This window comes from Contarinia nasturtii, unplaced genomic scaffold (genome assembly GCF_009176525.2).
Source record: "Contarinia nasturtii isolate CC-2019 unplaced genomic scaffold, AAFC_CNas_1.1 Cnas_scaffold_1699, whole genome shotgun sequence".
NCBI classification, from domain to species: Eukaryota; Metazoa; Arthropoda; class Insecta; order Diptera; family Cecidomyiidae; genus Contarinia; species Contarinia nasturtii.
Genome location: NW_022199032.1, coordinates 3002784 through 3021542, shown reverse-complemented (window position 1 = coordinate 3021542; position 18759 = coordinate 3002784). Strand labels below are relative to the sequence as shown.

The 18759-nt window shown below is 33.2% G+C and overlaps 2 protein-coding genes across 2 annotated transcripts; one reads left to right on the top strand and one right to left on the bottom strand.

Annotated features, from left to right (window-relative positions):
- The first annotated feature begins 1015 nt into the window (after positions 1-1015).
- Positions 1016-6966, top strand: LOC116347105 (cilia- and flagella-associated protein 206). The gene is made up of 7 exons (XM_031777538.1): positions 1016-1268; positions 1467-1705; positions 1836-2013; positions 3215-3543; positions 3919-4197; positions 6336-6490; positions 6636-6966. Exons 1-7 carry the CDS (start codon positions 1016-1018, stop codon positions 6964-6966), a joined length of 1764 nt encoding a protein of 587 aa, XP_031633398.1.
- Positions 6967-7846: 880 nt separating this feature from the next.
- LOC116346878 (upstream activation factor subunit spp27) lies at positions 7847-10139 on the bottom strand. Its single transcript, XM_031777140.1, has 3 exons — positions 9973-10139; positions 9260-9619; positions 7847-9017 (listed from the first exon to the last, which is right to left on the bottom strand). The coding sequence occupies exons 1-3, from the start codon at positions 10013-10015 to the stop codon at positions 8776-8778; spliced, it is 645 nt and encodes a 214-aa protein (XP_031633000.1). The 5' UTR covers positions 10016-10139; the 3' UTR covers positions 7847-8775.
- Positions 10140-18759: the final 8620 nt, after the last annotated feature.

The window sequence follows — 18759 nt, the reverse complement described above, 5'->3', positions numbered from 1 at the left end:
TCACTGTTTGTTATGGCACTCCATTTAACTTATTAGAAACGCACGGAAATAGACCGAGACCGAGGAGAGACAGAGATAAAGAGCGAGAGCGAGACAAAGACAGAGGAACAAGCGTTGATTGTGTTCAATGAGCGGAAAAGCGGGCATTTCTCATCTGTATCACACTTTGCAAACCACACAATGGCTGGGCCATTGTCAATGTAATTTATCATAATGTAAAATCAGGCTGTTATTCATCGTTAGGATTTTAATTGTTCCATTGTAAGTAGTGATAGTGATAGATGTATTTGTGGTGAACATTGACTTCTATTATGGGGGTTTTCTTCTATCAGTGGCAGTTTCTATGGCATAATAAAATCATGTGATTTTAATTGAAATGGTATGATTACAAATTAAATTTGTTTCATGGCTGAAAATAAATGCAAAACTCGACACCGTAACTAGAAGTCTAGCGTCATTCGAATGGAAATAAGAAGTTTTCCTTTTTCATCCGAGAAATGAGTCTAATATTGTGAACGTAATTTGGTTGACATGGATTATCTTTTTTATACACCGAAATGGAAATGCCAACAAAAAATGAGAAAAAAAAAACAAAGCACGCGCACATATTGGGTGTAATGATTGTTATGACAACGTAGCGGGTGCGAATAAAACAGATGAAACAACGATAGGCTCTAAATAACAATAACCGAATTTTTTGAAGCGAAAACTAGAGCTTTTATTTTAATTAGAACAGTTGGCAGTAAAAGCCATTGTGTACTTCTATTGTATAGATTTAATTGAAGTTTACACATTAACATTGGGAGATTCATTTTTTTTGGCTCGGGCAATACCGTAGCAACTATAATGTAGGTCACCGTTGTTTATTCGTCGCCAGCAAAACCAAATATTAACACAAAAGAGACAATTTAGTGTGGTCAGATTGTAAGTATCTGTGCTTCTCGGTGCCGTTCTTAATTATATATTTCGTTTTGTTTTTCTATAAGTGGTTACGATAGAAATGATCACATCAAAAATGGAGTACGTTCGACCGAAATTGAAAATAAATCGATACAAACACGAAATGCCGCACATTTTATTCCGATTGATTACCCAAGAAATTGATCACATAACACAAACGAAATTAAACTTTTCGCTTGATTATGATTTATCGTTGTGGCTAATTCGGTTAATGATTTTAAATCCAAAATATGGCATCGGTTATGAACGTCCCTTTGATCGAACTGTGACGGACGCATTAATTGAAGACTATGTCCAAATTGTGTCAGGTAATTTTGCATTCATAATAAGTTGAAACACTTCAAAAAATATTGAATAGTGTGTGTGTGTGTGGGTTCATTTTGGTTCGTTATTGTTTCGCGTCCATTCAATTCCGCTCCATTTATATATTATTTATATATACACACACACATACGCTCATTGTTCTGTAATTAAACAAATTTATTGACCACACTTCTTTGGTTCAGATCCAGACAGCATATTTGTTGCCATTATAAAAATGCAGATTTATTATATTGACCATTACATCGATAAAAGTCGAATAATTACAAAACATCAAGCCACCATGAACGCCAAAATGGAGCCGCTGACCCGACTAATTATCAATACCCGCTTGAAATCAAAGAGTGAATGTGATGAGTATGTGAAAAAACTAGCCGTTGATATTATTGCACATTATGGATTAGGAAATCCGGAAAATGGCCAGGTTAAGCATGTTCTCATATTTTCCCCGTTTTTTTTTTTGCCGAATGATATCCATAAATCACACATAAAAATTCCATTTATAATATATTTTACGGACGATACGCACACTTGGATCGTATGTTGGCGAAAAGGTTATTCAAGAGACTCAAAATGCATTAAAGAGCATGATGTCTACGAATGATGTGATGGGCTTTTCAACATTGTGCGAAAAAGATAAAATCGAATCATTATCGGGTATCCGTGAGATTGTGTGTGGAATGCGAGCTTTCAATAGAGATGCAGGCCACTGTGGCGAAGGTCTCATTGACAGTAAGTATATAAGTAATTGAGTACTGTTTGTTTGTCATAAAATGGATTTTGCACGTGCCACCTTAAACCTATTAACTTCATGGAAAAAATAAAAAATAAATGGCAAAAGATCCACATTTCTCGTACGAATTTTATGTAAAAGAAAATATAACAAAAAATCCATTTACGTTAGTTCGTAGACATATTTTGGTCATTTCACTAAGCACAATCAATGAAACGCCAATGAAGGAAAGTCGATGCAACGAAATTTTACATGAATTTCCATACAGGTCAAATACTCAATGCGACAATTGTCAAAGAATGTGAACTTTTTATTGAAGAAATGCGATCCAACGTCTTCTTTTTGAATCATCTCAGTGGCTAGACGAAATTAATAAGAAAAAAATGAAAATAATCGTCCATCCATTCGGGGCTTCTTCTGTTAAATAAAGAGCATAACAAATTGCTGTGGAGTTGAAATCATATGCCATACTCTTGGTATCGTTGCACCATTAACAGTTGCTAAGCACATTTTTTTCTTCTTCATGAAAACCGTGGGTCATCATGGCTGCTATGAAGCATTTCAACTGAATCCACTGTTCTTATACTAAATCACGTCGCGATATCATAAATCTATGTATATCTATGGTGCGTGTGTGCCATAAGATAACCGGAATCAAAGCAGTTTGACATTTAAGTTTGACTTTGCTTTCTCATATGCATTTGATCCTTATCATGTATGAGCTTTGACCAGATGTCTGGCAACTACATCACCAAGCATCGTATGAATTCAACGAAAACGTTAACAACAATAATGAATGATGTGCGTATGTGTTTGCAATAAAAGCGTATTCTTTTTGCGTTTATCTGAAACAGACGATGCGAAAAATTCCAAAAATAAATACAAAGGAAAGAATGAAAGAAAATGCATCATATAAGTAAGAAAAAAAGGGTACCAAGTCACTTCTATATCTTTCGTTTTATTCAATGAAATATTCCATTCGTGCGATATGTAACGCTCAAATCAACTAACATGTATCGTATTGTACTGAAATAAACAAAAGAAGAAGAAAAAAAAATCAACAATCGATTCAAAACGTTCAAATTCAGTAATGAGTGTTGTTCAGGGAATTTTTTTTCTTTGTACTTGACAAATTTCACCAACCTCTTTTGATTGATGTCCCTATTGTACTCTCTCTCTCTCTCTCTTCTTCCCGAAAAGTCGAAAAGACCGTTCGCAATGGATACAAAACAACCAAATTACAGTTGAATACATCACTGAAAGAGATCTCTAGCCGAATTGAAACGTTAATGGCAACACTCGGGAAGTTGCCATCGTTCGATATGCTTCCGAGCTTGATTGAAAATAACAATGTCATCAAGTCAATTACATTAAATCGTCAATGTGAGCGTTTTTTGTACGATTTATTGAACATACTGGACGACCATCACATTCACATCGATCGTTTGTTGAAGAATTTTCGCAGTCAGTTGAACAAAATCCATGAAATTGTTAAATTCCGGACCGCCATACCAATCACCAGCATATTCGTAAGTATACAACAATATTTCCGTAATTTATATCGTGTCGCACTTTTTTTGCCTGCAGTTTAGTGACTTTAAAAACATTATTTTCAATTAAATTTGCATGGTGTTTGAGTTTTCACTTTGCACAAATCGGTTCGCTGCTTCCTTTGGCTATATATCGAAGCGGAAAATTCAATCAGTGATCTCTTTTTTTTTATTTTTTTCTCTTGCTCTTTCACTGCGTTTTGTTTTTAGCGAAATTGCTTTTCATCAATTTAGTGAGCTCAGCAGTGTGTGCATTATATGTCGATTTTTTGCTAACCATTTCTTCTCAGTGTTGTGCATTTTCATTTATTCGTTTTCTTTTTCTAATTTACTTCGCAAACATTGATCCGATAGCCGAAATTCATTGAACTGGCAGCATTATGGGAACATTTACAACATCAAACGTACATATTATCCGAGATAAATACGGTCAATGGGCAATTGATGCTTCTCGCACAAATTCCATCATACGACGTCAATGTAAGGGATCATCATGTATTGACAGTGTCACCGAATTATGGCGTTAATGAAGATAAGAGCATTTATGACGGTACAAAGGTTGACCGACCGAAAATCATAAACGCTTCAAAGAATAGACAGATTAAAATTGTTCCATACGAAGTTAATTTAAAGGTATGTCACTTATTTTGACATTAAAATACAACAAATTGCTACTGCTCGTTTCGTGATCTCGATTTTGTGACATGTACGAGGTATTTTTTGTGTACAATTTTTTATTGCTTTTTTTCACAGAGTTTTTTCATTTTTAAATGTTTCATATCATCAAATTATAAACAAATGTTTTTTTCCTAGGACACGATTCCAAACGTTTCCAAAAAAAATCGTTCACGATTTCAATCGTTGGTGTAGGAAATGACACCTTATATTATTATTTCATAAATGATCAATTTCATTTCTATGATACTGATACTTATATCAATATACATTAATACTTCAAGTATCACATATTCACATAAGTATATGCATCACATATGTACATACTTTTATGTATCACATGTGTATTTTTACATATGCGTAAAACTTAGTTGAGTCCGATCTTTTTCAAACTTTCAGGGATTATAGTACAAGATAAGCCATCCCTGCGCAGTGTAGTATTTTTTTTTACTAGTGGCGCCATCACATTTACGCGCCCATCAGTACTTTTGGCAACACTGTTAGTAGTGTTTTGACATTTCATGAAATGTGACATTAATGTTTGTTGATATGAACTGTGTTTGAGTTTTTGAAATTCTAATTTATTATTGTGAGTTTTTATATGTTTTTTATTATTATGATAAAATAACAGTGAAAAAAATGTGTGAAAACATATGTAAGTATTGAAAATTTCAAAAAAACAATTGTAAAATTTCTTATTATTTACAAGGTGCGTTGTTCTTTAAGGAGTCAGTCAAAAATATATTTCTTTTTACTACATGTGTTTGTTATTACTTCATTAAGCGTCATTAAGTTCAATATTTTTAAAAAATATTATTGAGTTTTCTTCAGAATTATTGAAAGTTAGTTATCCGTTCTGTTGATTACGGTCGAGTAAATACACTTGTGCCACCGCTAGCACATTTTTGTTCCAACCGTAACACACAAAATAATAATTTAATCCATTTGGAGTCATTTTGACTACTTTTGGGGTAACATTAGAAAAAAATCCGAAAATTTGTTTGGGGTAATCCCTACAATATAAGAGTGCATTTACACACTCACATTGCACCGCTCAGAGATACTCATAACAAACACATGTAGTAAAAAGAAATATATTTTTGACTGACTCCTTAAAGAAAAACGCACCTTGTAAATAATAAGAAATTTTACCAATTCAATTCAAGAAATTTGCACTTGTTTTTTTGAAATTTTCAATACTTACATATATTTTCACATATTTTTTCACAGTTATTTTATCATAATAATAAAATACATATAAAAACTCACAATAATAAATTAGAATTTCAAAAACTCAAACACGGTTCATATCAACAAACATTAAAGTCACATTTCATGAAATGTCAAAACACTACGAACAGTGTTGCCAAAAGTGATATGCTCGTAGTTCCATTACGCGCCCTCCACTGCACGGCTACGAGATAAGCTAAACATTTTTTGTTCTACGACTTTTTGATCCTGCCGCCATTTTGGCCGTGGCCGGCCTTTCAATGTTGAATAATACTCAATTTTCCTACGGCCACTGAGGCTCAACCCCTTGACTTACAGTTGGTATTTGAAAATCGTTGGAAAGGCCTTGAAATAAACTATCAGTTGGAGCCTGTTTGTGCTTATAAAATACAAAATTGTCATGGTGTCATTGGTGAATAATAAAGAGTGGCCGGTCGGCCATTTACATATGGGCCGCCCATACACATATGTCACATATTTGTAATATTTTCACTGTGTTTACAAAGATAAAGGTCCAATACATACAAAAAACGATATTTGATTATATTTTTGATTTTTTGTATGTTTAATTTGCAAAAGAATATACCTCGGGTCAATTTGACCCGAGGGACGGGGTCTAAGGTTAAGGGTTGTTTTCAAATGAAAATTAGTCTGTTTTTCAGCGAATATGATATATAAGTTCCGAAAAGAGCCACCCATTCATGTGGCATTGGACACGAATCATGTCCAATAGGGTTCTGTATTACCGCAATTATTAAAATTTTAAGTACCACTACTTTTATCTTCACAAAAAAGCTATTGTTAGTGAGGCATAAGCGCACATTGAATTCAAAAAGTTTACTCATTATTTGTGTTTCGTGTGAAAGGTTGAATACGAAGCTTTTTGTGTATGGACTGTATCAAACAATGAAGGATTATTGCTGCCAGCCGATCTTACCAACGGTTTAGTTCAGTATGAAAATAAACACTATGGATTTAGTACGGTGGAAGCGATTGATTGGTTTATACAAAACCCTGACACGTGAGTGAAATATTGGTTACTATTTATACTTTTTTGGTCTGCACAATATCCTCGTCAAATTTCATTGATGAACAATTCTATTTAATTATTAATTAAAAATGTCACGTGCACTTTACTCAATTTTAATTGTTGTATGCAATTTCAGTTGTTTGGCTAACATAATTATGGTGATTTGTCGAAATCAGGAACTGGTACATTTTTTCGATATGTATGATTCGCTTGAACAAATTGTTATGAAATCAAACGAAAATGCGTACAAATACAGTCAGAATGATGATGAATGTAGCCAGCGATGCTCGATTGGCATTCAAACTGATGTGCATCCCATACGACCATATAAAATGGACAAACATCATAAGTGGAACATATGGGATATGAGGAGAGATGCCATTAAATTGGCAAACATTCGAAAATGTCAAACTAAGTCCACCCAAACATGCTGTCAATCAACGTTTGGCACACAAACAAATCTCTAGCCTAGAAAGATACGATCAGTTTTTGGAGAAAAATCTCTCCCCAAACATGATTGAAAAATTCAGGCAATTTTTTTTATCTCTTCGATTTTTGTGATTAATATTTTGGAAATCGCCATTCAATGGGAAATAAAATTTAAAAAAAATACAATTTTTTTTTAAAATGGCAATATCGGATTGGATTCAGCTTGAATGATCGTCGTTCATCTATTGAAATAAATTAAAATTTTGCCACAAATAAACTTTTGATGCACCAAAAAAATGTCTCACACCAATGACATGAAATGGCTCATTGCTGATGGTTTTTACAGATTATTTGAAAGTCGACAGTCAATGCAGACTCAATCGTTGAGAATGGTATTTTTCCATATCCATAGTATTGATTCAGGATATGACTTTTAAATGTAATCAATTTAAAAAAAAACTCTATTTAGTTCGTCCGACAAAACTATCTGAATGATTATTTTTTTTCAAACGCATTGTATTATGAGGCGTTTGTTTTTTTTAAAAAGAGAAGTTTATATTTGATTCAACTACTTAAACACCATAGTGTGCACCGCACACTAAATTAGTTAAAACAATTTAGCATTAAAATGTATTATATTTTATTAAATGTAAATTGAATGTTGCACCTCATGAGTGCGTCCTTCACATTGCAATCAAATTGCTTTTCAACACAATATCACACATAGTTCAAAGAGTGCATTTGTCATGGGAAACCAACTAATTGCGTTCATTTCATTATATTTTTCATCGAATTATTTGGTGAGAAAATTTTGTAATACTCAAGGTCTTTTGTTATGATTTGCAAATTAAATCGTATCCCATTAGACATTACATTCAAAACCAAATTAGCGAGAAAGTTTGATTAAACACATATAAATTGAATTGTTTGAAAATTTCTTTAGTTTATTTTTCTCCGTATCAAATACGTGTTTCGGAAAAATGATAAATTTTACATTTTATTCATAAAAATGATAACAAAAAAGTCGCATTTTTTCATTAAATTCTTAATTCCAAATGAAAAACAAAACAATTGGCCTGATTATGTGCCGACAATTCGATTATGAAATTTCTCCTCATCGCACAACGGTTATATCGCATTTTAGATTGATTACTATTTGCATTTATTGTATAGAACTATTGAATTACTCTTAATAAAAAATAAAAAAGAAAAAAAAAAATAAGAAATTGTTTACCACAAAATGAACTTATAATGATTTGGTACGTGCCCGTTGTACTTAAATGTTTGTGATAGTCTTTTGGCTATCATTCTATTTCATTTCATTGTTATTATAATTGAGTTTTAGTTTTAAACATTCGATGTTGAAAAATGAAAATTGAAAAATTCAAACACTTTTCGGTTGGTTTAAATGTATCATCTAAAACTAACAGCTTATGTATCTATGTGCACGCAATTTTCGGTTGCCAGTATAACTAACAATACATGTTAAATAATTCCAGTGCGTTTATGATGTGTTAGTGTTTATAAAAAATACTTTTCTTTTATCATGCAAAAATTCTGTCTTAGCTGGCATGCAGTAAAATCGAAAATACTTCAATTTCAAGAAATCGAACTTTTCCAAGCATCCGAAAATTGTGTGCAAATAGAAAAAAATATTTTTTAGTGTTATAAAACAGTATTCCTTAAGCTACTACATAATAGTATCATTTTATTTTGAATTATGATTTGTTATTTTTTTCTTCACAAATTTAGTGTAGGTCGGTGTGAGTGTGTTTGTCTGTTTGTGATTGTGGATACAAAAAGAAATCGTGTAAAAAAAGATTCTCAATGAAAAGCAATGTGTGTGATTAGCCGAGAAAATGCGTTTTGAGATATTTCAACATAGCAAATGTACGGAAGCGTTTAACTCCCATAACGGTTTGTAGTTGACTGTCGCAGATGGCAAATTGTTTATTTTTCGGATCGTAGAGATTGCGTTCGTTGATTATGGCCCAAACTCGTTTGACGACCTCATGACGGGGCAAACAATCAGAACCAACAACAGCGGCCAACTGTGGCGATAGTTGATATGGTCGTGTGAATCCGGTACCTTTTCAGAAAAAAAAAAAGAAATTAAACAATTAAATCTCTCAAAAATTGTTTCGAAGTTTCTCATTTGGTAGGAATAAAACAAACAATGTAAACGCATACATTACGTGAGCGTTGTAACATGTTTATTTTGGCACACCAAATCGTATCGGCCAAATTTTGTTGTATCATAGATTTCTGTTGTGCTCGCTACACACATGCGCTACAACAACAATACAGCAGTCTCGAATACAGTGTACATACCTTTTCTGCCAGTGGTTTTCTTTTTGGCGCCATCATCTGCTTTCTTTGATATTTTTGATTTTGGTTTTGGTGCCGGCTTTTTGGGTTTGTATTCATCACCTGAATCATTATTTTCCGAACTGGCATCACTGTCTGCCTTACGTTTTTTCGACACTTTTTTCGGTGGTGATTTCTTTTTTTCTTCTTCTTCACTTGAAGACTCATGGCTTTCTTCATCATTTTGCATTGAATCAACACAATCCATCACCATTGAGTCAATTTCCTTTCGACGATTGGTAAAATCACAGCTGAACTTATTTTCCAGTGACAAACGCACTTTTTTCGACGAAGTTTTTTCAAGGTCGGCATTTTTCAGTATGGCTGAATATGAGAAAAAAATAACAAAATATTAATCAAACAAAAAATTATGCAAATTGATTTCATATATTTTTCTAGGTTACGTCAATCTAATAAACGAGATGAGCCTAATAAACTTTTCAGGTATTCAACTTGAATTCTATGAATATATAGCATCCGAATGAACAAAGGTAATAATAATTTCATTTGCAAGACACTTTAAATTGTAGAGTGAACGATAGACCGGCACTGAAACAATTGAACATCGATTACCATCGTATTTACACTCAAAACGCCATTATTTAATGATTTTCAATGAGATTCTTATTCATTTGATAAAGGTTTTTTCTCTATTAAATCATATTGAAAATACAAACCGCTAATTTCCTTGCGTAGAGTTTCTTTTGATATTTCTGCCATGTTTATGTTTTGGTGAGAAATAATTACTTAACCAATAATGTGTGTATATTTTGACTGCACACTGATTGACGACAATGTGTTGTGTGTACTGGACGCCTGCATAAGTATGTCTGATATTGTCAAGGGCAAACCAACCTGAAGGTAGCCATCTTGTCTATTCGCTTCACATTTGAACCAAGTTTATTTTGACTTTTCAGTTGGAAATTCACGAAATTAATTTCATCGAAAAAAAAAAGATTTTTTTTTCTTTCCATTTATTTGTTTCAACAACATTCACAATCACGAATTTTTCGGGTTATCTTATAATTAAATTAGAAAAAACTTAAACACACATATGACATATACTGTAAGTAATAAAACTGTTATACTCAATAAAAGCAATGTAGTGAAATGTGCTTTGGATCCAAGTTCGGAATGTAAATGTTATGTGTTCAACATCGAAATAATAGATGGCGGTAGTTGACATCTTTCGACTTTTTATTTTGAATGCTCTTTTATTTATCGCTTTTAAACAAAGTTTAGTTAGTTGCACATTTTTTTCAATTCTTCTTGTTTTGAATTTGACATTCATCATATTAAATAAATCAGGCAACGTATTATCAAAAATTGAAAGTATTATTAGCTTCTTGAAGAGGCCCACTTCTTGTTATATATAATTACCGGACGTGTAACATTAGAACTTATACTGAAAGTGTTGGATTTTTTCCCAACAAACTAAATAGAGAACCGATGAAATTGAAGTATCAACCAATAGATTTTCAGCTGATCTACTCGTTTCTTTGAAAAATGAAATGAAAATCACTTTTCTTCAACATTTGGCTCCAGTTAACCCCCTAATAATGCCTCTAAAAAAATCGATGACACCAAACAAAGAAGTAAACAAACATTGATGGCATCGAATTGTTTGTGTGTTTGTCTTTTTTTTGTGCACATGTAACCGCCAAAGAGTGAAAAGAAGTGTACCAAGCTAGTATAAACACGCATAAAGAGATCAAAAGAACGTACAAAATATTGTGTGTTTGACTCTTCGTATTCATACGTGTGTTTTTAATTGTTAAATCAAAGCGCGTGCAACGCTAAAACTACGCACTCTTCGCATTGCAGAGCATTCAAAAAAGGGAGCTAAAAAGAGGAAGAGAGTGTGAGCAGGTTAGCGAAAAAAAAATTGCACATCTCATGCTTAGGTACCTTCAATTTTCATTCGTAAACACAAAAATTTTACGTACAACGGAAAAAATAATAGGAAAAAAAACTTTTAGTCAAAAGGATTATAAATCATTTACTCTAGCTCTGGCTCTTTTTCCTGTGCACATTTGCACGTTTTCAAATGTGACGAAGATGTAGTTTACGGCATTGGTAAGAAGCGTGTTTAACCATAATCATAACAATAATAATGCACACGCAGGCGAACACACGGAAAAAAGAAAGGAAAAAATATTGTACGATGATGATGATGATGAAGCCGAGTGCATTGTAGTGAATTATATTTGATGCATCCCACAGCACCTGTACGCTGAAATCAGAGCGCGGCGCTCATCTCATCATCACCACCACACCACTGACATCAGTAACTCTTTTACCTATTAGTGAAGCATTTATAGTTCCTTTTTTGAAAACATATAAAACCACAATAAAACAGAAATGCTGGAAAATGCGCTCTGGAATGAAGCTAATTTTCATTCACAATGAAAAGTTGCCAATTGTAAAAGCTATGAGAGAGAGTTCTGCACAATGTACACATATGTAAACAGCAAAATATGACGATGATAGAGAGAGAAACCGGCTAAATTCAGCATTTATTTACATCTCGTATGGATGCCCGTACATTAAGACCACGGATATTTGTGTGTATGTGTTTTTTTTAACACATTTCTGTTTGCATACACATCAAGTGAGAGGAAGGCAGAAAGAAGAACGAAATGTGAAGCATCCACACTTTTGATTGGCCTCGCTAAAATTGGCAAAATATGACTTTTTTACTCAAGTATTTTCTATTGTAAGATAAATATTATGGAAACTGGACTAACAATACAATCTAGAAACAATTACGGGAATTTTGTAAAATGCATGCTCGTGAGATGAGGAGGTCAGCCTAAGCACCATCTAAAGTGCGTACGGGAATCGGTTACCATTTGAAAGGGAAATTTAAAATAAAACCTACCAGTTTTTCTTTCTACAGCTCTCTCAATCTCTCACACATGGTTTCCTTCTTTTTATGCCACTTTTTATGTAAGTCACCGCACAAAGTATCTACGCATGTTATAAAAGTTAGAGAAAAATAGAAGTCAGTATACTCTTTCTCATTGCAACGAACCATGAACACGTATACACGGAGCTGAATATTACCTACGGCATATATTACATTACACGTTTGATTGCTGATACTGAAAACCATTAATGCTCAAATTAAAATGAACAGAAAATTAAACATTTGAAAATCACGAGGCAATTTAAGTATTTAATTACCATAACACCGGTAACTTATATATGCGTTGAAGAAAGGACATTATAAAAACGGCTTCAATATTGGGCCTACATATTTTCAATGCATTTTAATGTAAAAACGAAGAAAAAAAATCTGAGCATCACGTTCTTTTAACACGTTTAGTTGCCGAATCAAACAATGATTTAGCGTCATTGTTATTCAACCGAATCACATAAAGTTCATGATCCAAATTGTTGTGTGACTTTTGTGTAATCAACAGGAAATGCACGTTGAGGAGTGCATTCTATTGCATAAAAGGTCAACATTTACGCCAAATGGACGAGAGAACGTTCACATTTTTGAGGTGAAATTAATAAGATGGCAAAAAATATAATATTTCTTTTACATTTCAGAGGCTCATTTATTCAGCGTGTTGTTTTGTTTATGCTGATGTTACCTTTGACGCAAACCAGAGATTGTTATGCACAACTGAAAACTTATATTTCATTTCAATAAACTGAAACAAAAACAATTATGGACAATTTTATGGGAAGAATTAAAAGAACCAAGGCGTTGCTTTGTTTGTACAGCACATAAGAGAATTTTTGTTTGTAATTCTGAACAATAAAAAAACATCTGAAACACACATACACATTGAATCAGAAACGAATGCGAAAACGATCAAAATTGTAAAACGAAACTAGAGAAATGTCAGATATTATGAATCCGTGGTAAACAAAAATGCAATCTATTTCACATTAGCATTGCTTTCATTAAATAATTTATAAGTTGAAAATAGAAAAGAAAATGGGAGAAGAATTGCGTGTCAATGATATAACTGCCATTGTACCTACCATTACCAGTCATCACACATTTGTTTCATTTCAGTCTTTAATTATATTCCCCGAAAAAAAAAACAGAAGAAAAGAAATGAAGAATGTAACGAGAAATTTATAAATATCCAATCTAGCGAAGCGATGAATTGAATTTTGGATTATCTGTATGCATGTGAGCAAAAAAACTGAGATATATATATCAATCGTCATCAATCGAAATTGCATGTTCAATGCTCACCCAAATGTCATAAAGGAATATTTTTCAAGCCTTATTCCCATATGCATCCCAATAAAACTGTCCAAAACAATTAGAATCAAAGTAAATATTACAGAATGAAAAATCGACACATGTGTACACAACGTACAACAATAATTGATTCAATTTAAAAACACAAACACAAATACACACACTTTAATTCTATATTGGATTTGTCGAAATAGTCAATTTTTATTCTCGTTGTTAAATCAAGGTCTGCTTGAAAAAAAAAAAACAAATTACATCGAACATATCGAATGATTCAGATTTAGTATTAATGATTGTTGGTTTTGTGAAAAATCGAGCGAAAAAAAAACACGGCGCACATACAAAATGATTGCATTAGAAAAAAAATACCATCCATTTCCAATCAGTTGTCGCAAGCAAAACATTTTCTCACAATATAAAAATGTTTGCTACACCAATGTGCATTTAAATGTAATATTCATGCGTTATTTTGTCTTTATTGTTCCGTATTCAACTGCGTATCAAATAACAAATCGAATGAAAATCTAACACACAGACATACACTCACACGCAGAACGGTACATGAAATTTATTTATGAAAAGAACGAAATAAATTTAGAGCGATAGAACAATCAGATATCATTCATACAATACCAAATAATATATGCCGATATGACATTTAACCAAATAAATTATGCGATGGATTTTTCAATTTTTTTTTCATCGTCGTTGTTGTCGTCATCGTCATTGTCATTTTTTGTAATGCCTTCAATCCAAATCGACGAATAACACGATAGAACTAATAATTTTATTTTTATTAGCAGCTATCAAGTAATGTAATGTCATTGCAAACGAAGAGTTAAGCCATTAGATACAAGAAGTCAGCGATAGAATTTGAACCAAAAAACGGGAGGCTATTGTAAACGTGAAGAAAAGTGCACATATTTACGAAATCTCGCTCTGTCTCTGTCTCACTCTCGTTGTGTTCATGTGTGGATGGTATAGTGCAATTGGCAATCGGAGGAATTGGTGAAGCCTCTTACATCAATTTCGTTCTTCCCTTTCTCTCGCTCGCTGGCAATTTTTCTCATTCATCATTCTTTTACTATGAATCTAAGCACTTGCTGTGAGTGTGCTGCTGCTGCTGTTGTTTCTGCGATTTTTTTTGCTACCGTTTCTTTTTTTTGTTCTTCTTTCGTTCGAACGAACCGACATTCTGATTGTTATTGCTGCTGGTGTTGCTGCGTGTTTGTGTGTTACAGTTTTCTCGAAACTATTATGTTGCGACTTCATGCATTTTGTAGTTTTTGCATTTTACATTTATTTGCCCGTGCAAATGCCCTGTTTTGGGAAAATGTATGGTAAACAAGCGGCTTCACTTCTCAATTTTAAGCACTTCACATTTGTCGAGTAATGCGCGTTTTTAAAGTAAACACTTTTCGCCTGGCAATTTGATAAATTATATCTTGTGCACAAACACACACACGCACCGAGCACTGACACATGCTCTCATAGAATTTCCATGTTAAATTGTATTTGATTCGTGCATGTAAGCAATAGCATTTACCATATTTTTCGCTCTTGTTCTCTCTCTCTCTCTTTATTACAATCTCTGTACACACGCGCTAGCTGTATATTTATTGTTAACAATCATTAAACCTCTACACTGTTTTATTCTTTAATTTATGCTTGCGATATGCCAGTTTTGAACACTTTTAAAATGTGTACACCTATTTCAGGGAATAGAAAAATCCTGATGGTGTATTTTTTTCCACCTCAAAACATTTGTTCTTCCCTCGCATGGATATCATCTTGAAGCTAAAACAATCTAAATTCACTTTTCTCCTTCTCTCTCTCCCTCTCTCTCTCTCTCTCTCTCTTTCTGCGTCACCACTTATAGATTTTCTCATCAAAGATTCATGTACACATAATCAAATATTTAACATTTGGACAGTTTTGTTGCGTAATTATTGCAAAAATGGCCTGGAATAAATTGCGAATATCTTTGCTGTTTAAATCGAAGTCAAGTATATTCGATTCTGTACAAAGACGTGGTGAAAAAGGATTATATATATATTTGGATTTGAAGTAGTGTGTGTGTGCATATTTGATTTTCTATGCATTTCATTTTAGATTGAAAATATTCAAACTATTTCTCTAATGAATTTCAAGAGTCGAGAATTTCGAAAAGGGGGTCGATTTTTTTCAGCAAAGAAAACAAAGGCAAATTCAATTAAATCAACCATAATAAATCAGCGAACGAATTGACAGCTTGTACTTGTCCTCCGGTCAAATCAAAATTCAGTGCATCACATTGTGAAGATGGGTGATGTGCAGAGTTCAAAGTATTACAACACACTTCAGCAGCATTGTATGGGTGTGTATGTGTTCGGTTGTTTTGAGTTATGCAAATTGAAATGCTTTTTGGTTAAGTTGATTATATAAAAACGAATTCCATGCTTTGTTCTATTGCTGTGGATAAATCGAATTAATGAGTGTTGAACCAATGTATAGTCCACTATGCTCGATTGCGTGAAATTCTTTGGACGATATACTATTTGATATATATATACATATTGCGTTTCAATATTGAATTATTGATATTATCAATTCTATAGCATCTCAGAATCATTCAAAAACGTCATTTTGTATGACCACTTCTATTATCCATCCGGTATCATGTGCGCATTCGTTTCTTTCTTCGCATTATTGCGTTTGATGGGTGAACGCTTCTTTGTTTTTTTTCCCCTCATTTATGATTTTCACAAAAATAAATGAAACAAAAATTAAAAAACGCAAATAACATCGAATGCTCGCGTGATGCTTAACATCTAAATTATTACTTTGTAAGCAAACGTTTGCAACAAAATACAAATCAACGAAAAAAGAGACACAGAGCGCGATGTTTTGTATATCACATAAAACGCAAAAATCAAAACTCTGTATGAATGACGGCATAAATGAAATAAAAGAAAAGATAAAAGCATAAGAGTGAACGAGATAGAGATGAAGATGAAGAGCACATAAGAAAAACAAAATCAACTAACAACAGCAACAGCAGCAGTAACAATAACGAAAAAAATGGTAACGAAATTATAATCAGATTACTGCGTTGCAAGCTCTTGCTTTTCTCTGAATTATACCGCACAATCTGTTGCTTCAATTTTCAAAGACGACTCAAAAATGCACAAAAACGAAGACAGAACACAGCAGAAGAACAACGAAAATGAAACACGAAACTTACCTAGGCCAACTTTACGCAAAAAAATTATATATGTATGTATAACCGGATCGGCAAAATACAACCACACAAAAAATAGAATAAAACAAAACAGCAGCAAATTGACGATTTGACGTATTCTTTTCATATGATGCCTGTGCTTGCCTTCCATTTATTTATTTATTTTGCCTTCAGTGCACTGTTTTTATAAGATTGCTGATTTCGTTGCCGCGTTCTTTGGCGTTGCCTTTGTTTTCGAATGTGCAAGTCGGTTAGTGTTTTTTTTTTGTTCATGCCATAATTCTCAAATTCTCTCTCGCTCTCTATTTAATGAACAAATATATATGCCAAGGCATTTGCTTTTTTTGTGTGCGTTGTATTCTTGTTTTTGTTGTTGGTTGTGTTGCATTTTGTCTTTTTAAATTCATATTACTATTATTATTTTATCATTTAGTTTATGTTTTGTTATCATGGTTCGTCACATCCGCTTGCTCGGTGCATAAAAGAAAAGCTTTGGTTTTCCTCATCTCAGCTCTATTTTTCATGTAGAATAGGACTGTTTTAATTTCACAATTGTAATTCTCACATATCAGTGGCACCTTGAGACACAGAACCAACCGAACACATTCAGATATTTTAATCGGCACAAATAAAAAGCAGATTTTTTGTTGTTGTTATTGTTTTCATTCGTACAAAAACCATGAGCATTCAGTTCAGAATATTTCAAAATGTATAAACCAAAAACACAAGAAATGCTGTCATTTCTGTTTAAATACTTTCGACATTACAACCAATCTTTGTATACTTAATTTGTAAACAGGTCTCATAAAATGTACAAATCAATTCTTCAGTCTCTGCTGTGTGTAAAATATCAAATCGATGAAGAGAAAGAATAGAACAAAATATATTACAAAAAATTTGTATCGAGTACACCGTATAGGCGACTTAAATGTTCGTTTAGTTTTTGTACTGTAGTTTCATCGTTCATTACATTCCAAATCAGACACAGAGCGATATCAATGGCAAAATCTCGGCAAACTAAAAAAAATTATAACAACCTTAGAAATATGCCGAATCGATGTTACCTCATGTCTTGTGTGCATTTTCTTGGTTCATCAATTCAATGCCATCGAACTCTGTGGCAAACGAGTAGCTGCAGAGAGAGAAAAAAAAGAAACTTGTTCTACGGACCCATCGATAATATTAAAACACAAGTTGAATGGGCAATACTTGAATTTCAGAAGTTTGGCGAAAACTTACAGCCACACAATCAAACAAACGAGAAAAGAAAACAAAAAATATGCTCAAACATTTTCGGTGCTCATTTTCAAGTCCTTTTAAACTAATTTATTTGGAAGTTTTCATATACGAAAAACTTCGGTAGAACAGCATTTACTTTAAAGAGAGTAAATAAATGTACGTGTTGCATTTTCGCCTCGTGATACATGTACATGTACAACAATTGCGCGCACAAAATTCTATGCAATGAATTAGTAAGTGCACGAGAGAGAGCAAAACCAAGAGATAGAAAGAAATAGGTAGAGAGAGAGAGAAAAAGAGAGATGGAGAGAAAATTTGAGCACATAGTGGCAAACCCAAATATACCGACGAACGCATATAGCCAAGTCAAAGCTGCCAGTTTATTGTCAAAATGAATAAAGAATGAACGACAATAGCAACAAGTTTGCGTAAGATTGCAAACAAAAAAAAAACTATGTGTGCACCGAGAGAACGAAAAATAGAGAATAGAAAGCAACAGACAAAATGATAATTACAGTTTTGCAGAAACTTGTTGCTGCGTTTCTCTATATAGCTTATATGTGTATCCATTGCCCCGTGTGCTGTGTGTGTGTGCGAGCAGAAGCGCGCGCGCAATCCAGCGACCGACCAAAATAGACAGAGAACGAGAGAGAGAGAGCAGGCAGGAAAGCGGTTTATTCTAATAATTTGACAAACAATTTATAATGATAGATATACGAAATGGCAGAGGAACGATGGGACGAAAGCACAAAAACTCAAAAATCCAAACGACATATACGA